This window comes from Strix aluco, chromosome 15, assembly GCF_031877795.1.
Source record: "Strix aluco isolate bStrAlu1 chromosome 15, bStrAlu1.hap1, whole genome shotgun sequence".
Lineage (NCBI taxonomy): Eukaryota > Metazoa > Chordata > Aves > Strigiformes > Strigidae > Strix > Strix aluco.
The window spans coordinates 5,340,399-5,360,776 of NC_133945.1; the positions used below are offsets into that span (position 1 = coordinate 5,340,399).

At 42.3% G+C, this 20,378-nt stretch overlaps 1 protein-coding gene across 4 annotated transcripts in view; it reads left to right on the forward strand.

Annotated features, from left to right (window-relative positions):
* The first annotated feature begins 375 nt into the window (after positions 1 to 375).
* The window catches only part of ADCY9 (adenylate cyclase 9), a 95,807-nt gene continuing 75,804 nt past the window's right edge, over positions 376 to 20,378 (forward strand). Inside the window, exons 1-3 of one of the 4 annotated variants that reach the window (XM_074841192.1) lie at positions 376 to 1,269; positions 1,381 to 2,500; positions 19,175 to 19,225. In XM_074841192.1, coding sequence (XP_074697293.1) covers positions 802 to 1,269; positions 1,381 to 2,500; positions 19,175 to 19,225 — 1,639 coding nt within the window. In that variant the 5' untranslated portion in view covers positions 376 to 801. Of the gene's footprint in view, positions 2,501 to 19,174; positions 19,226 to 20,378 lie in introns of all 4 variants that reach the window. The other 3 variants (XM_074841191.1, XM_074841189.1, XM_074841190.1) reach the window with 3 other exon arrangements.

Consider the following 20,378-nt stretch of genomic DNA (forward strand, 5'->3'; position numbering starts at 1 on the left):
CAGGCGGGCGGGCCGGGCCCCGCCAGGGCACGGAGCTCCCCGCGGCGGCGCGGCACCACCCCGCCGGGAGGGGTGACGGGACCGGCCCCGGGCAGGCGAGGAGGAGGAGGAGGAGGAGGAGGAGGAGGTGGAGGGGGAGGAGGCAGCGGCCGAGCCCCGCGCCGGGGCTGAGGGGCGCCGCAGGGTACTCGCTGTCTCGCCCGGGCGCTGCCCGCGGCGCCAGGAAAGCGCGGGGCGGCTGAGGGCCCAAGGCCCCGTTGGCGGGGAGCGGCGGGGAGGCCCGCGCAGGCCGGCGGGGGGCGGCCGCCGGTGCCGTCCCGGCTGGGCGGGCGAGGGAGGGAGGGGGCGGCGCGGCGGGAGCCGGCCCCTTGGCGGCGGCCGTGAGGGGAGCGCTGCCCGGCGGGCGCGGGGAGGAAGCCGCGGCCAGCTGCAGCCGACATGGAGGAGCGGTCCCCTCCCGGCGGGGGCCCGGCGTCCCCCCCGCGGGACTGAGCGAGCGGCCGCCCGCCCCGCGCCTCGGCAGGGCTGCGGGAGCGGGGCCAGCGGCGGGCGGCAGCCCCGGCCCTGCCCGGCCGGCGGAGGCGTGCGAGGCGAGGGGACTATGAGGGGCTGCCCGCGCCCCAGCGCCCTGCGTGCCGAGCCCGGCGAGCGGCGGAACGCCGCGGCGCTGCCCGGCCGCCCCTCCGCGCAGGCGGCGGTGGCGGCGGGAGGAGACTAGAGGCGACTCTCCGAGGAGCCCGGTGGCTTTCCCAGCCCGAGAGCCCCAACTCCTGAGCGGGCTCTTCAGGAGGAATTGACAACATGGCTTCCCCACCGCACCAGCAGCTGCTGCATCACCACAGCACCGAGGTGAGCTGCGACTCCAGCGGGGACAGCAACAGCGTGACGGTGAAAATCAACCCCAAGCAGCACCAGGGCTGCTCCTCTTCCAAGCACTGCAAGTACAGCATCTCCTCCAGCTGCAGCTCGGGGGAGTCGGGGGGCACCCGCCGAGCCGGCGGAGGTGGCGGCAGCGGCCCCGGCCTCCGCCGGCCGAAGAAGCTGCCGCAGCTCTTCGAGAGGGCCTCTTCCAAGTGGTGGAACCCCAAGTTCGACTCCAACAACCTAGAGGAGGCTTGCATGGAGAGATGCTTCCCGCAGACCCAGCGCAGGTTTCGCTATGCCCTCTTCTACATCGGCGTGGCCTGCCTTCTCTGGGGCATCTACTTCGGCATACACATGAGAGAGAAACTGATTGTTTTCATGGTGCCGGCTCTGTGCTTCCTCTTGGTATGTGTAGTGTTTTTTGTGTTCACTTTCACTAAGACTTACGCCCGCCATTACGTATGGACTTCGCTGATACTCACCCTCCTGGTTTTTGCTTTGACTCTTGCTCCACAGTTCCAGACTCTGAAACCTATCTCAGGAAGTGGTGACATGTCCAATCAGACTGCCCCGGCAGATCCCACAGACACTTGTCTTTCTCAAGTAGGCAGTTTTTCTATGTGTATTGAAGTGCTCTTGTTGCTTTACACGGTGATGCACTTACCCTTGTATTTAAGCTTGTTTCTGGGACTGTCGTACTCGGTCCTCTTTGAGACCTTTGGTTATCACTTCCGCGATGAGAACTGTTTTACACCTCTCGGAACCGGTGCGGTTTACTGGGAGCTGTTGAGTAAAGCCTTCCTGCACATCTGCATCCACGCCATCGGTATTCATTTATTTATCATGTCCGAAGTCAGATCGAGAAGCACATTCCTGAAAGTGGGGCAATCCATCATGCATGGAAAAGACTTGGAAGTGGAAAAAGCCCTGAAAGAGAGGATGATTCATTCTGTTATGCCAAGAATAATAGCCGATGACTTAATGAAGCAGGGGGATGATGAAAGTGAAAACTCCATCAAACGTCATTCCACCTCAAGCCCCAAAAACAGGAAGAAGAAGCCCTCCATACAGAAAACCCCCATAATATTCCGTCCCTTTAAAATGCAGCAGATAGAGCAAGTGAGCATTTTGTTCGCAGATATTGTTGGCTTCACAAAAATGAGCGCCAATAAATCTGCCCACGCTCTGGTGGGACTCCTGAATGACCTCTTTGGACGTTTTGACCGTCTGTGTGAGGACACTAAATGTGAGAAGATAAGCACTTTGGGAGACTGTTACTACTGCGTAGCTGGCTGCCCAGAGCCCCGGGCAGATCATGCTTACTGCTGCATCGAGATGGGCTTAGGAATGATTAAAGCCATTGAGCAGTTTTGCCAAGAGAAAAAAGAAATGGTGAACATGAGAGTGGGTGTTCATACTGGGACAGTCCTGTGTGGCATTTTGGGAATGAGGAGATTCAAGTTCGATGTGTGGTCCAATGATGTCAATTTGGCCAATCTGATGGAGCAGCTCGGGGTGGCTGGAAAAGTCCATATTTCAGAAGCCACTGCAAAATACTTGGATGATCGTTATGAAATGGAGGATGGAAGGGTGATTGAGCGAGTTGGACAGAGCGTGGTAGCCGACCAGTTAAAAGGTACTTTTTTTTTTTTTTTGTGCTCAGCCTTTTTTTTTTTTTTCTTTTATAAGGGAATATATTTTCCCTGGTGCATGTTTTGTGTTTGCTGACTTGCAAATTGAACACGTTCCACATTTAACTCCGCATGCTGGTGATCAGAAACACCGTGGGAATTACGGAATAAAAGATGCTACAGAGATAAGTGTGAAAGATCTGGGGTACTCAAAAAGTAGTTAGACTTCAAAACTCCTTAGCGCTCCTTGTGAGAGTATCACATCATAGGGAGGAGAAGGTTAATGTGTTTGCTGTCTGCAAGAGGTTTGTGTTTTACTGTTGTGTGTCATCCTTTAATTCAGTAAGTAAACTTGTTAATTGACTTCATGTGCCATACATAGAGCATATGTGTTTTGCAAAATTATGTATATCTGTGAAAAGTTTTTTTTGGCATTGGGAGAGTTGGGACTGCGAAGGCATTTGGGAAAAATGACAGCTGGATTCACAGAAAGAAATGAGCACTGTAGATTTGGCAGTTTGATATAGCAAGTTGTTACAGTTCGAAGTTAGGCTGGAAAAAGTTACTCAGGTGGTTCAGTGAGCTGGCAGATGCTCTGGTTTCTGCAGCTCTAAAGATTTGGGGATGAAACTGCAAATTTGCCCATCGGAAAAGAAAATGAGGGATCTTTCGGTTCCTCTTATGGCTTGGCTAAGGGTCCGATTTTCTTTTTTCTACAGAGTATTCATTTTGAAATGAAACCCTTGACTGCTTTCTAGCAGCACTTGGAAACGCGTGCAGGAGGATTGTACGTGCTGAGGGTTTAATTGTCTCTTTAGTAAAAGCTGTGTCTCTTTAGTGCTGTGCCTTTGTCTCGCAGAGGTATGGTTGTCTGCAGTGCTTGTAGCCCAAGGTGGGGAGCAGCCAAATCAAAATGGGAGTGGAATATGTTGCAAACCCTCTTATGCTATGTGAGTTTATTTGTTCTGTTTATAAACGTACCCGTTTTTATAAGTAAGCATGGGGAACAGAGTGGAAGAAACTGCAGGAGTCATAGGACAGCATTGTGATGGAGGAAAGAGATACTCGTTGCAACAAATACAGAACGAGGCCAGGATGGTTGTAGAAAGGTCAGTGAGTAAGGACGGGGGGGGGGAGAGTGTTGCAAAACAGTGGTAGAAGCGGTAATGGCAGTCTGCTCGCCTGTGGCAGGTGCTTATTTTGATGTGACACAAATACTTATTTTTGGTGAGCTAGCCGTCCACATGCATATGGCAACAGGGCTGAAATGAGGCTTACGGGGAGGAGAAATATCGACAGTGACATTGGTGGCTGGAAGCTGTAGAGCTGAAGCAGATGTTCGTCCCTGGGCTTTGGCTTTCTGTTTAGTTATACAAATTCAGTTAATTTCTTTGAAAACTGTTGACAGTGATGTATTTCAGTGGAAGCGTGCTTTCAAGAAAAAAAGGGTCAGGCATAATTTCTCCATTACTCTAAGCTGAGTCTTGCTGTTCAGTTGAAAATAAATTGAATAGGTTGTAGAGAAACAACCCTGAGATATTTCCCTCTTCCGTCCTCCTTTACAGCCAGATGCAGTGTGAAGGCTGTGTTGCAGCAACAATTGTAATTAACTATTTTTGCTAAATTTATAACTGTACTCAATATCATTAATCACAAAATGACATGAACTTACTTGTGGAGACTGACCATACTGCTCTTAAATATTTTTATTTATTTGTTTATATTTTCTAGGACATCACAAGAGCACTGTGTAGAGCGATTATATCCCATGCTGGGAGTGGCTTTTTTCATGGTCTTTCTCAGACTTCTGTTCTGTCCTTGGTTACATTTATTGCAAGAGGGCATAGGCTGCTGTGTCCTGTCAGTACAGTGGTTCGGATTTTGCACCTTTGAATGCCTTCCACAGGTCCTGCTTTAGCCAGGGCGCTACAAATGAACAAACTGAAATGCAATCTAGATCAGGTGAAGTATGCTTTGTGGACTGACATTTTAATAGTGTCTTCTTATCCTGAAACCTAGCTATGAAAGCAACGGGAGCATGTGGTAAGAATTACTTTAACAAGGAATATGGGTTGGGTTGGGTTCTTTCCCCTTCCCCTTCTGTATTTTGTTGTGGAACTGTAATTAGCTTCCATCTTTTATCAATGTCTTACATAGTTATAGAAATCAGAGTCTGTGTGTACTTTTGAACCAAGCAGACCTCTGCCATGGCCACCTTTATCCGCAGGTCTGTGGCATGCGTAGTAGTCCCTTTCCCTCCCATGCCCAGACCCTCAGGGGCACATGGTGGATGCTGCAGGGTTGCTGGTTTTTTCCTGTTTCCTCAGTACTTTGTTCTGCAGTCAGATTACTTGGCTGATAGGTAAATGGCATCAGGGAAAAAAAAAAAAGGCAATGATAAAAGCAGTCTTAACAGCAGTGCCACAGGCTGGCGTCTAGAGCCTGCTGCAGGGGAGGGTTTTGTTAAGGAGCAGCTCTCAGATTTAAGAGGAAACCGAGATTTCACCTCTTAATTAATTGTCCTCTGCCAAGCTTTGCTTTACTATTTTCCCTGAGAATTCATTGATAGTGGTGATAGAGAAGAGGAAGTTTGTTGTGGTTATGTCATATGTCGTACTCGATTTTCAAGTATGAAAGTGCTGTGGAGATAACAGACATAAGCTTTGTTTTCCTACCGGTACTTCACTTCTCAGCTTCCTTTCAACCTTTGGTATCTTAATGATATCCTATTTTTTATGTTGTATGTCTAGTATATTATCTCCTAATTGTCTGAGCTGCTGCAGTAGCCATAGTTATCTTTCTGAGGCTAAGTCAACATGCTCAAGTAAACTCTTTATAGAGCAAAATAGGAGGTGCTGAGGACTCAGTGTCCACGTTATGCACATTTCAGGACTTCTGCCTAAGACTAGTTTTGGACTGGGTCTTTGAACAAAAGTACCTCTGTGGTTGGAGCACATCAAGCGTGCTCCTGGAGCAAGTCTTTTGGCTCAGTTCACCCAGAAGGACTCGAGGCACAGCTCTCCAGTGTGCAGCAAGGCAGGGTACATGGGAGTGAATTGGGCAAACTGCTTCAAAACCATGCTCCCCATTTCGTTTGAAATACTAATGTAAGTGTACCCTGAGTTGTCTTTCCTTTCCTTTTCTCGGAATAGATGAGGCAAAACTAAATTTCTCTTTCCCCGTGCTGTTTTGTGGTTCACTGAAATCTTAGGATGGAAATATCTTTTCGTCTTCCTTTGCTTCCTTGGTTTCTTATCGCAAGAAGTGGGGCCCTGGTATGTTCCCTCCTGTTTCTGACTTCTGAATTAAGGAGATGGTGTCTAAAACAAACAAACAGAGTGAGCCATTGAGGACCGTGCAGTGGTTTTGCCTGATTGTGACTGCTGTTTGTTTTTTGATGGCTTAGGCCATCTGTTTTCACAGCACCTGATCCCCTTGGATGCGAGGGAACGCAGGAGAGCAATGTTGTGGTGATTTTTTTGAGGTCCACAGATAAACCCTAGACATCAGTTCAATTATACCTTCCATAATAATTTTGCCATAAGATTTGAGACAATTCACTTTTTCTGTTTCCTTGCTGGGCTTCCTAGCAAATTTACTGAAGACTTATGAGATACTGAGAGTCACATAATACACATCAATGTGTCCCTTCTGAACTCTGGAGTCAGATCTTTTCTCAGGATATAAAAAGTTCTGCTTATGGAAATATTTTTGTTTTGCTCTGTTCTTCTTGGTGGTTTGCATTTCTTTCTTGTTACTTAGGAGGTCACAATATTGCTGTTTGCCAGCCAGCCAGCAACTCTTCCAGAAATACCAGGGTCACGGGCATCTTTTTTTGAGTGCTGAAAATACATAAGCGTGTTGGGGCAAGAATGCTTTCTCTGTGTTTATAGAGCACAGCGCAGCAGAACCATGGTTTCATTTGGGGCATTTGTGTGTATGCTGATACTCTAATCAGAGTCATGGTTATTGAAGTTTCTATTAAAATAATTCCCAAACTTTCTGCAGCAAGACACCTCCCTGTTCAGTTTGCCTCAAGGACTGGCTGTAGCGCTGGATTTCTGTTAGAAGCCCTTGAAGATACAGACATGCTTTTTCTCTCTGGTTTTGTCATTTACTTCATCATGGAAAAAATGTGAGTGGATCTTGTGCACCGTCACCCCACTAACCAAACCGGGTTGTTGATGGCTTCAGAGGGAAGGTCAACTTTTGCAGCACTTACTGCGTGAAAATCCACCAGTTCACTCTAGCAACTGGTGGCTGTGCCTGATAAAGCATATCAAAGATCTGCAGCTTGCTGTATTGTCTTTCACTGTTCTCCACGTTTCTTATCTGCTTTACTTTTACACATTTTTTTAATAAAGCAATTCAGTTATTAAAGTCACTGTTTTACTCGATATTAAAACCTTTAAATGTAATTTAAGGCTATTATTTCTCCGTAAATAGCCTAGCTCTTTACACGGTGGCAACCTGCGACCGCTGGGATGCTTTTCCCTTGGCAGACCATGGGATACAGCTCTGCCTGGTGACCTGATACTCTGCTGCTGCTTCAGGTTTGGGTTACAGGGAGCACAGTGCGGGTGTTTCTGAAAGACAAAAGTCTCGGATAAGGTTGTGAAGAGACAAGTCATTGAATCTTTCTCCCCTTCCTCCCCTCTGCAGCCGATCAGGGGGGACCATGATTACACCCTGCCAGCTTTGAAGTCTTCCCTGCCTGTCCCGTCTTTCTGTCTTTTACCAGACCTGTGTGCAGAGGACCCGTGACTGTCATGTGCTTCTGGAAGTTCATAGGTAGATGAAAGATAAGATGAAAGTTTTCCTTACCTTTTTTGAGCCCAGTCTGCTGAGCGTGGTGTAAATCTAGAAGGACAGCCCTGCAGAGAGCTCTGCACAGATTCAGCTTTGCCCTGTGGTTTGGCTAAGAGCAGCTTTAGTCTCTAACTAGTGAGTGGTTTTGGGGTGAGTGCAGGAGGTTAAGGTGCTTGTCTCGTGTCTTGCCAGCTCCTGTGCAGGTCTTCCCATTCAACCTCTAGTTTAATCATGTTCCATAAATGTAAATCTTTAGATACTGGCTTTTTATATTTATTGAACTCGTTTGTGACAGACATCGCAATTCTGGATTTCATGTATTCTGATACTAATCTGACGCTCAGGCAACAATTGATAGAACAAATGTGGTTTTTTTTTTTTTTTTAACGTGGTAATGAAGTAGGCATGTGTATGTATTTCCACTTTCCCACAAAACAAAATTTCGAGTGCTGAGACAGAAAATTTTAGTGACTAGTCCGTTTAGCAATTTTGCATAATCTGACCTATTACCTGTTGCATTGAGGTAGTAGTTCATGATCTTATTTTCAGGTGTGAGACTGAAAATATCATACACAGGTTGACTTCACTCCTCTATTTAAAAAATGAAAAGTATTCAGTGACAGATGAAGAATTATAATTAGAGGTAATTTGCATGAAGGCATATTGCCAGGAAGAAGTAAATTCTACATTGATTTAACATTTTGACGTGATCTGTAATTTTACCATGTAATAGCAAAAAGAAAAGGAGGTAAATAGTGAAGATAGTTGCTCAACTTGATTCTTGTCAAGTCTTCACATGATGAAGATGTGTTTCATAGCTATGAACAAAAGAAAGAACTTTGGAGGAAAACCTGGTGATTATTGAGCTTTCCAAATATTTTACATGATGCAATGGCATAACTTTTTCTAAAAGTAAGCCTAGGTATTTGTGCGTTAGTACTGATCAGCTTCACTGCCAGGTAGGTTTTGTGACCTCTGCAGGAAGGTCACAATTTCTCCAAATTTTGAGGAAGATAATGTTGAGTTGCTCTTGTTTTTATTTGTGCAAGACCACGTACAAAAATACCTCAATTAAAAAATATTCACGCTTAAGCTGTTTTTATTATTTACGGGAAACTTGGATGTTGGCTATTGAGGCTTTGAGTTTTGATAACGTAGTTAAAGGCTAATTTGACTGCACACAGTGAAAAATAATTTATAAGCATAGCTAGTATCTATGTAAGATTCTCCACTTTGTACGGAATGGGGACTGACTCTAACAATATACTTCGTTTAACAGCGTGGTCTCCAGTTTCAGTTTATTGTGTGTTCTGCCACTAATTAACAAATAAGTCACCGAAGTCCTGACAGTCTGGTTGTAAAGTGCTGCAGCTCTGCCTGTGTATAAGCCCTATATAAGCACTGTAGAGTGAAGTAACAGCTTCAATAGACCTTAAGACCTTTACATCCTACAAGAGTTAAGTGAGCATGGCAGGAGTGGGGCTTTATTCCAGAACATGGGAAAGGTGAGTGCTGAAATCCGAGGTCCTGTGGTATTGGAGGGACACCATGGCTTCTGCTGCATTCGATGAGCAGCATCTGCAGAGTCTTTCATTTATGTCTCTCTCTTTGGCTACCCAAAATATAGGTGCTGCAATGTAATCAGGTACCCTACAAATAACAAATTGGAACTCTCTTCTTCCTTCTTCCTGTTTACATCAGTAAATCTTCATAGGTAGGTGAGGGACTATTTAAATGCAAGAAAACTTCTTTAAATAAAAGCCTTGACACTGTGGCTTTTAGGGGAAAAAGATTGATGGAAAAGACAAAACAAAGTCAAAGACACATAATTTATATTCATCTTCTGTCATGAGGAGGATGCATGATTTGAATGGGTTGTTTAAAACTCTTTTTGCAGTTATTTCACAATATGTACTTCACTTTTCCTCCTGGTAGGCAAGGTATAGAACAATTTACATTCACCACTTTAAAACAAAGTACAGTTTCATTGGATTTCAAGTTGCTGTAGATTGTTGTGGAATATTACTAAAATTACTAAACTAAAATTATTTTCTGCCATCTACAGTTTGTGTGTAAGCTACCTCTCTGTTGATCCTGAATCACAAGCTCACTCCATCCATCCTGGCTCTGTAAGGAGAGACAGCCATTCCTCTTTCTGTTACAGCTGACACTTGAAAATTCTCTGCTATTTTTAGATGATTTTCAATCTCATTTCTGTCCTTTGAAAAGAAAGAAAAAAAAATTCCTAGCCTTTAAATTTTTAACTTCCAGTGGGAGTTGCTATTGCAAAGAAGCCAGCTAGTCAATAGAGTCTCATTAACACATTTTAACAGGTTCTGTTATATAAGTTTGCATTATTGTGAAGGCTGTTCCGTAGGTTTGTAGGAAATTGTTGGAACTCGATTTAAAATAAAGCCGTGGAGATTTTGAAAATGTAGCTGGTTGCTCCCATGTAATAATTTGTGAAAATATAACGTGGCAGTTGGAAGAGAAGTGTAGACTGGAGATTGTACCACAGCTTTTTCTTCACCCAGACGTCACGTTGAGGCACTCGTACTGTCTTAGGCAGTAGGACAGATTTGGCTGGTTACGCTTATCTTGCTAGGCATCTGTCAGTATTGGACTGTACCAGAAATCTGTACTGCCCTTTCAAACCAAATTGTTTTCATCAAATGAATATTCTCTTTCATTTTTTCCCCTGAATGTTTTAACCTAGAGCAATAGGCCTACTAGATACATGGCTTTAGGGATATATATTTTTCATGGTTCTGAATTCTAGATGACCTTTTTCAGCTAGCATCTCTCGGACTCAAAATGCCCCTTACAATTGACTGAAAACTTTTTGGGTCTCTATTTGTTACAGTAACTTAATGTGGAAATTCTTAGCAAACCATATAAATAACAATGATTATCTTGCAAGTCTTTATTTCACTGATAGCACTTACTGTTCCTCTTGTTGCACTTCTAAAGCTGTTGTTTTCAACTTGACTTGATAAATTTAGAAATCACATTACTGTCATAAAATAGCATTACTTGTAAAATCTCCAAAATGGGAACAGTGCAGAGGAACTAGTGGAATAAAGTCCACTAGCTTGCTAATGGACCTGTCCTTCTGTCTGCTGCTCAACGTATGCAAAAGCATGCAAACAAAGGGAAAAGTCTTTTGCAATACGTGTAACGTTTTGAATATCTACTAGTCAGAGCAATTTGCTTTTTTTTTTTTTCCTTCAGCTGTCAGCTGAAGTTGACTCCAATTCACTTGTGTGGATGTCATCATGGGCTGGAAGGTTCCTGCTGGCCACGTGATTCCTTAAGCCAGAGGTCCTCCCATTGCAAGGGGAGGAGAGGGGCCACACAGAAAGAGAGCTGAAAAGCATCTAAATCCAGCTGTCTGTAACTAAGTCTGTAAAGACTTAATTTCCTTCCAGTCATGTTAATTTGTAGGCCTTAACAGAAAAATTCCTTTTTTTTTTTCCTCCTGAAAAGAGAGGTAGGAGGAGAAGGTGGAAAGCAAATCTAATCAATAATCACTAATAACGATATTAACAACTATTCATGTTTTAAGAGACAAAATGGTGGTGGTTTGGTTGACTGTGCTTAACTGCACAATAAGCAAAAAAAAGTCTATACTTCAAACATGCTATTAAATATTGATTCAGCCTTCAGGAAGCATAGAAGAACTTCTGATACTGTGTGCTTAATTCTTTACATTCATTAGGTAAACAAGGATACTTGAGTCAGAAATGGAATCTTGTTATTTTTTAAATGTGCAACTTTGGTGTTTGACTTAGATGCACATGCCTAATATATGGAATAGAAGTTAGGGTTTTTTTTTTTCTTTACAGGGCATACATTAGATATGCTATTTTCCAAAGACCTCCCTGGTAAGCTTTTGCATAGCTGTTCCCAGTAGTTTTTGGAATTGAATTCTTGCAGTCTTTAACTCTTGTTTAATGGACATGTGAAGTCCGTCCTGTAAGGTACTAAGTGCCTCTAACCTCTGACCAACTTGGACGAAAGCACAACAGATAAATCTTTTGGAAAATGCTCACGGCTTGACAGGACCAGTGTTAAAGACAGGATGTAATGAGGAAATGTTCCTGTAAGGGCATTATTTGCAAAGAGACCAGGTACAACATTAGCTCCAAATTTCCTTTGTTTAGACAGCGTGATGCTTAGTAAGAGCTGTCTGTGTTTCTAGGAGGTCTGTGTTTGGACTGCACTAAGAGAAGAAATGGCCACAGGCTTCCAGAAGAGAGTTGGAGACTTTGCAGTGTTTCACATGCCCACAGGGATACTACACCAGCAGATAACCAGACTTTTATCCAAGACTTTTGTAACCTTTCCCACCTAGTTCCAGTTTTTAAAACTTGGTTCTGATTTGATAACAGTATGTAGGAAAGCAAAAGGATTTTACTTGTTTTGCTCTGTCTGGCTCCCTATTTGCTAGTAAGATACAGGTTATGAAAGAGATTCTATCTCATATGTACATGTAAGTTACTAATGAGACAATATGAATAATATTTAACGTTTTACTTGCTGCTTGGCATTACAGCATCAACTAGAAGCAGAGAGCATTCTTAAAAATACCATGTGAGGATGAGAGTTTATTGTAAGTTGTTTCATAATCCCAATACACCATTTAAGAGAAACATACACACACCCCACGCCTCACCCCAGGTTCTGGAATCCATAGTGATCAGTAACTGAATCTTTCTGCTGAGGATATTAAAATAATATATATATCTTCAGTTATGAAACATTGGTGCTGCTGGAATTTGCTGTGGATACAGAGGTAAACAAAAGGTCTGCTAGTCTTCACCAAAGTCACGTTTTCTTACGTGTCAGATACTTTAATTTGGTATTTGATGATAGTTTTCCACAAATGAGTCCAAAAATCTTAACTACATAAAGCTGTTGTTACTTGCTTTGTTTATACATACATATATATGTGTGTATATAGCATTTCAGTAAATATGTGCATCCTTTGGATGTTTCTTACATGAAAATACTCTGAATTGTCTTTGCAGTCCATTATTTCTGAATAATCAGATGCTTGAATCATGTTTAATCAACTTGGAAAGCACCCACTTCTTGTAGCGTGCATGACTAGATGTTCATCAAATGGGTGGCATTTTTTAATAAAACTTTTGCTTAGCTATCTATGCTTAATAGCATCATAAAGCCTACCTGTTGATAATAGAAGGTGGGAGCTGCATCTCGGAGAGGTTTTCAGAGTACACTTGTCTTTAGCCGTGCTGGCTTCAGTCCGGCGTGGGCTCTGCCCTGCGCCGCAGCGCTGCGTGCAGGAGACCAGCGCTGGGAAAGGAGGGTGGTCGCTGCTGGAGTGGAGGTGTGTTTGAATACGATCTGCGTGCTCCCGGTAACTGAGCCTGCAGCCTCTTGCTTTGTCTGATATAGGGGATGGAAAAGAAGGAGATAAAGGATGAGATTTTTTTCAATGTGCAGGCAAAGGCTACTGAAAAGAAGGTGCTGGTTTCTGAGCCCTGATGAAGCACTGGGAGGACTGTTGTGCTTTGGTGCTTACCCCTGCTCGGAGACAGTTTGGTGACTGTTTGCTGTTCAGGGGTCGGTAACGGTTTTGTGTCCGTAATCGGGTACTGAAAGTGAATCAGACCATACGGAAGACATTTTTGATCAGGCACAGTGTTTTCTAAGTGTTATAAAAAAATGCGTGCGTGATGTGGCTGTATTTAAAACGTAGTACATCTGTTAAGCATTTAATTCTCTCCAAGATTTCAGGAGGTGACAAAGTTGGAAATTGTCTTAAAATTTAGATTAAGATTTTTTTCCCAAGCTAGGATATTTGCCTGCTAAGCCTCTGCACTCGCCAGTGCTTCATTGAAGTAGCATATTTGATAAACACTTAGATAAACTGCATTACATATGTATTTTGGGACTTAAATTATTATTGGACTTGTATGAGCCTAGTATCAGCCACAAACAAGCACGCAGCCGATCCGGTCATAAGTTTGTGTGCGTCGTTCTGCTGCTGCTGTAATGGAGAAGGCTTGGCTGCATTAGATTGTGCTGACAGTGCATTATTTGGAGTAAAGGATTTGTTAATTCTTGCACTGCTTAGTAAGTCCAGGAGTTGGACCATACCCCACTGATACGTGGTGCAGCTTTTTAAACACTAAATCCTCCTAATTCAAGTGCCACTCTGTTAAAGTTTACCGTTATGGTTGTTTCATTTTAAAGAAGAGCCAACTGGTTTTTTTAATAGCAGAATTATGGATTTGTGGAAATAATGTGGTTGTATGTGTTAAATGTGATCTTCGGGGCATTATGGTAACACAACAGTCTGTGTGGGTGAAATAAATAATACTCAATTCAGGAACTGCATTTAATATACATTGAGTGTGTCTATAGCTCACCTAAACGAGACAACTTTAAATGTAGCAAATGACTTTCACAAATACAAGTAAAGCAAAATGGTGTTCTAAAAGTCCTTACTGCTGTATTGAGGTGATTCAGTATAAAATGAACACTAAGTACAAGAGTTAAAGCTATAAACGTAGACTTTGGGATCAGAAGAAGGATGGCTGGGAGTATTTATGGGAATTTTTATTGCCCTTTCACTGTATATGTAAAATTACAACTCTGTCGCAATGACTATTAGAAGATGATCTTCTGGAAAATTAGCCAGTGAAGTGTAGCTAATATTAGATGGTCATGGAAAGCGTTCATCCTTTGATTTTTGTTTATAGAATGAGGCACTTCTCAGACAAGAAGCAGCATTCAGTTAATTGAGAAGTCTGTGGTGTACCTGGTCTTCTCAGTGGGTGAGGAGCTGGTGGCGCTGAGCCCAGCGAGGTGCACTCTCACACAGCGAAGGCAGCAGCACTGAGTTGGTAATGCTGGTAACTTACTCCAGATGTGCTGTCCTACTCCACGCATCAGAGGGGGTGTGCATTATGGGATGGCAGCTTGAATTCAGTGTTGGGCCGTAATCTAGCAAAACCAGCAAGGATCCCATCACTACGCTTGAGTTGGTAATGGTTCTGCTAGAGTCTTGTAGGATAAAGAAATAGTTTTCATTTTTTGAGCATAGTTAGCTTTTTTTGTGATAAGACTTTGCCACGTCTCATAAATTGAAGAAAACTCTCCTCCAAATGCCCTTTCTTTCAAGAAAACTTAAAATAAATGTCTTGATTTATATACATTTGGATATTTTTATACTAATATGTAGTTGAGCCATAAAAAATGGAGAATGAAATTTTACTCTCTAGTATTTACTCTTTCCGTTGTCAGGGGACAAAAATCTACCACATAGGCACAGTACACAAACTGGCAAGAACACTGGGTATTTAAATAACTAGTGTGGATTAAATGTATGTTACTTGTATATGGATACTGTGGTAAGAGGGAGCCAAGTGCTTGGTTTGAAAACTCTGTCTACAGTCCCTATCTTTAGTTTCTTAATGAACAAACTCATCTGTAGCTGTGTAGCCCATTCCTGAAAGAATGTTGTCTAGACATTTGACTGAATATATTATTTTTCTGAGGTGCCCATTCAATAGTCTGCCAGAGGAGGTAAGTCATCCCTAATCAAACTCCAGTTATAGCTGTTGTCAGGTGTCTTGGTGTTTGTGTTCTGTGGTGTTCCTGCTTGCTCTAATAAAGCTTCTGGAACAGTTTACTTCAGTTTCCTGTTGTGTGGAGTTTAACTATTGCTAATGTAAGGTGGTGGTCTTGGGTTTTTTTTATGTGGAGCTTACCAAACACATCCTGAAAAATGTGACAGTGAAGTGTTGGCTTGCTGTAACTGAGATTTCTACTGTACGTTCTACTGTGTGACTCCTAAAACCAGATTTAAATCCCTAGCAGTCATACATTTGATCACTTCTAAAATGTATTTGCGGTAGAATGAGTGACATGAAGTGCTGGTATGTGCCGAGGTAGGGTAATGAGCTCATTTATTGATGAGAAGCTATGCTAATGCTTTGTTGACAGTTATTCCCAAAATGATGTTTTTGAGGTTTGTTCGGAAATTCAGGTGCTTGCTACTGTAGCAGAGTTAAATAGACTAAAGAGTGAGTAGTTAAAATTAGTATTGTTCCATGGGACACAGGATGTATTGCTTGATAATTCTGTCTTGGACCTGCTTGTCTGCAAATACCCTTTTTGTGCTGAGATGGGAATATTTTCTCATATCCCATCATGGTCTTGTATTTTCTACCTTATAGCATTTTTCTCCCTGTGTTGAAGTGAGGGGGAATACAGGGGAGAATTGTAATTTCCCTTTTTAGTATGACAGTATAAAAAATTTGTAAAATAATTAGATCTTAAAAAGGTGACTCTGCATTAGGACATTAGAATGAGAATTGGTGGGGGGAACTGTGGAGATACCAGGCATTGTTGTTTCAAAAACAGGATGAAGAATTGCGGGTTCAGTGCAGCAGCGTTTGAAATCTCCTCACGGATTTGGGTAGGTGCAGTATTTGTAAGGAGGGATGTCCACTGTATCTCCTCGGTGAGTTCTCATTGAGCAGTCTGGTGTTTGTTTTACTTTCCTGTGCTCAGGTGGCAGGTACTCTTTAGTGATGTTTTCCCAGTTGCTTGTCTTCATCTTTTTGTTTGGTTTTTAGTTCCTGCAGTCGTGGTTGGAGCCAAGTATTGTGCCTTGAGACTTAGAGAGGAGAAATTGTCATGAACTATATTTTTCAGTCTTTTTTTTTCTTTAATACAAACCAGATAATGATTTATCTTTCTTACTGCAGTGTTACAGTAGCTCTAGAAGAAAGAGGAGTTTTAAGTGACATTTGGAAGTGTTTCTTTAATGGTCTAAAGGTTTCTGATGCTGCCTAGCATTTCGGGCAATTCATGCTGTTTCCTGAGACAGCATCCAGGTTTTTGGATGTTGGAGATGGAAGAGCATACTGCAGCAGCAACAGTATATCCAAGATGGTTTTTGTTGTTCATTTGTAATAAGCTCTCCCCAAAGTAAATTCCAAGACCTTTAAGACATGGAGGAGCCTCTACTTGTCCCATGTGTAGAAGAAGTGATTGATTCAGTAAATGTATCCCACTAATATTTGACTGGTTTGAATACAGAGACTACTTAGCATGAGCATGACTGTTCATGTGAATACTACTTCTGTTGTGAATGTGTCTCTGTGTGGAAAAATTGGAGGTTTTGAACTCTCGGTATACACTGTACAAAAAAATTTATGTCTTGTTAGTTGCAGTTTGATCAGCCAAGACAGCAGAGAGAGCAAGTGTATGTGATAGGTGAAAAGCTGAAAGGTAAGTGCTAATGGGAATGTTTACCAGCAGAGTCAGTAGGTTGTTGAGTTCCTTCATGTTTGCCTTTAAAATATACTATTATGAGATTTGTAGCTTTGATTACTTAGTTTTTAAATATATTCGTGTTCTTAATTTTAAATTTTTTATAAAATCTACTTTACTAAGAAGCTGGTTGGGGGGAAAAAAATGTTTTAAAAGAACCTGAAGTGAAAGGAAGATTAATTGCTGATTTTTTGGTCCTATGGGAGATGATTAGTTCCCATGGTCTTCTGAGCATGGAGACGATGGTGCTTCTCTATTTTGTGAGCTCAGATGCTGGGGTCTCTCTGTGGAGGTTAGTTTTTCTTTTTGGATGCTCTTTTACATTCTTGACTGCAGATTTTAGGGGCCGCATAGGAGTTGAATTTTTTCAGTGAAGCACAAGCTCTGCTACCCATGATAACTTGTGCGCGTCTAAAGAAAGATCATATTTGGTGGTAGATCATTCTCCCTCCCCCCCAAAAAACCTGACAGCTGTTTTAAGTAGTTATTTTCAGGGTGGAATGTGAAACTTGGAAGAGAACCAGACTCCTTTATAAACAAACTTAGCAGTTGTGTGTCGTGTCCCCCCCCTGCCGCCCCGTCCCCCCCCATTCAAAATGACTCTGTACTTCTATTTACAATGTAATGTAGTTGATCATATGTTAATGCTGTAGTTTATTTCCCCCTTTTTATTAACTTTAATGTTCTTTAATGTTCGTTTGCTAATAATTCAAAAGCATAAACAACTGAAGGTAGTGGTGGACTTTGTGGTGGGAGTGATAATAGTGTTTCCAATACAATTTGCTGATGTGAAATAGGAAAGGTAAGATTTACAGATAACTGGTGGTATCAGTGTTTCTAGCCATACAACTGAAGAGCAAAACTTACTTCTGAGCAATATCTCACATATTTTGCTGCAAGTTTCCAAGGTCCCATAGCACCATGGTAGCTATTCTCAAAATATTGTGGCTTATTTAGATACATTTTCAGTGTTTGTTTTCTTTGTTCTCTTGCAACTGAAGATAAGCCCTGTAGGCATTATAGCAGCAAAAATATTTTAATGGGATGGAAGCTGTTAAGGGAAAATAGTTATTCCTAAATTTTCTTTTGTATTTTTAATTACCCATTAGATTGTATCTTCTGAGAAGTAAATTAGAGAGGAATTTTTTGATGGTATTTGGAAAAACTGGGAGGCAGTGGGGCAGTGGAAATCAAAGGGATGTTGGGTGACAGTGTGAGGGAAGACATTATAAGAAGTTGCAATCTGTAGAAAGCTAACCCGAGTTGCTTTTTGTGGGGTGTTTCTTGTTTAGTCCTTAAATCTCATAAATTTTGTTTCAGTAATAGAAGAAACATAAACAAAAACGATGGGAACCAAATGGAGAGAGTCCAAAGAGAGCAATCAAGATAGTTAGATGTCTAGAAAAGAGCAAAGGAATTGCAGTTTTAGTCTGGAGTAAAAAGCTGGAAGGGAGAGATAGCCATGGTCTTCAGCCATGGTGGAGGCTGCCTGCGGAGAGGAAAGGAGATGGGGCAAGAAGCCCTGTACTTAAATTGCTGCAAAAGCACTAGGCTGTCGGGGGGGGGGGGGGGACGGGGGGACGGGACAACAACAACTTGGGTGGAAGTTAAGGAGCTGTCTGTAGGGACTGCTTTGGATGCCTGGCCTTGGGGCAGGTGAGCGCCTGAACTGGTCAGCAGTCCTCTCAACCTTAGCATTTATTACTCCTGTGAAGATAACTTACCACCTTCTAGAAAGCTGTGCATGGTGATGGATTGCTGCTATAACAGCTTAGCCATGCCACTGTAAATAACGATGCAGTATTTCAGCAAGATGGCATTAAAAGAATTTTAATCCTCTTTTTGAATTATTTGCCATAGAGTTGTTGCCGATTTACTGAGCTGGGGGGAGATTGTTGTTTTGGGTTTTTTCGTGTCATGAACTGTCTGACTTGTCCAGGACACAGAATAAAAGAGAACTGCTGCACTTGAAGTGGATAGAGATGATCTTTGCTGTCATCAAAAGCTCCATGGAGTGACAATGTGATGCTAAAGCTATGCCTTTCCTTTCTATGAAAGCATAGTACCCAGCAGTCTTGGTAGCCCAGCCCAAGAGTAGGAGCCTGGGGGGGGCACATGGACACAGGTTTGCCCACACAGGTTGCAAGATGGTGACCCAGATGTGTGTTGATGTCATGGTACCCATTTCTGGAATGAAAATGTGGTGTTGAACAGATAATTGTATGCTTGCCCTACCTCCTAATGACAGCTGCAGAACAGAGTGAGGTGCTTCAGAGGGTTAATGTTCTTTCTTTTGTTTTTTTAACACTTAATCAGTCTCTGCTTTTCATTACCGAAGTTTTTCCTATTGGTAGAAATGCAACATGCAGTGATACTCATTTTTATCTTTATATGTACACATGTGTAGGTGTAGAAATAAAGGCATCGATTCTGTTAGTTCAGAATTGAAAAAAAAAAAGATATTGCAAACTAATGTTTGAGGGGGTTGTTTTGCTTTTGTATGCTTTGCAGCCATATAAAATGCCAAGATAGAAGCTGGGTGTCTCTTTCCATTCTAGCTGTCAGTGAAGTGGTGCCTCCGCTGCAGAGGCAGCCTGTGTCCCCGGCAGGTAGGTGTGACAGTCCAGGTCAGTGGTGCCTGCGTGTGAGCGAATCTGGCTGTTATGTCTTCTCTTTCTGTGCTTATCTATGTTTGCCTTGGCCAGCCGAATCCAATTCCACTTCAGTTAGCCAGGCCTCGGTTTGCAGCGCTGGTAATCCCTGGTCTGAAGGTGTTTTTTGTTGTGGGTACACTTGTATGGTAAGTTTTGTGATTAGAAATGTATTCGTCGTTGGAATTTATTCCACGCTGGTCTGTGAGCCTTGCCTTAACGTTTCCAGGTCTGTTTAACTGGAAACTTCACTCATACTGTCTAAACTTGCAAAACCAAACCAGACGTAACTATTTGGCAAGGTTGTTGTGTGAGCTGTTCTTTCTGTATATTTTCCAAATTTATATTGCCAACAGTAAGATGAAAGTGAAAAAATAGGTGATTTGGGTGAAAGTATGAGCCACGAATAGTAAAAGATCCATTTCCTCTTTGGCTTTGTGTAAACAAGAGCATACGTGTGTCGTGCAAATATTTTCTCTTCTTATTTTTACTTTTTTTCTTATCTACTAGTACAATTGTATAGGCTTGCTTATTGATAAGCAGGTAAGTATGAAAGTACTTGTATCAAAGATTAAGAAAATAAACTTGATTTTTTGATTGAGACAGAGTTGGCGAGTCGTGGAAACAATATGTGAGTGTGAGAGAACATGCTCTGAGGTCGGTAAGCCTAATGGTTTTATTGGTAATATTTCAGACTTAATGCCCCTCTCAGCTATGAGGGGAGACGACAAATAATTAATTTAATATCACGTTAGCTGTCCTCTCCTTGCAGTTATCTGCAAGGAAGACTAAATAAAAATACCTTAGAAAAAGCATGTGACTACGATCAAAATATCCTTGGGGGGGCATTGCTTCAAGGGCTGTTTCTAGGTACCTAAAACTTGAGACTGTGTTCCCCATCACACACATAGTTTAGTTTTGTATGGTGCTTTGGGGTTTTTTTTGGTGTGTGTGTGTTTTGTTTTTTGTTTTTTTTTTTAAATTCTGTTTATTTTCATAATCAGGAAAATTGTTGCCTTGAAGTAATATATTTTTAAGGGTCTCAGGAAGTTTTAGGGGATTGTATTGTTTTTATTAACTTATACAAGGGTTCTTACCTAAAGATTTCTTT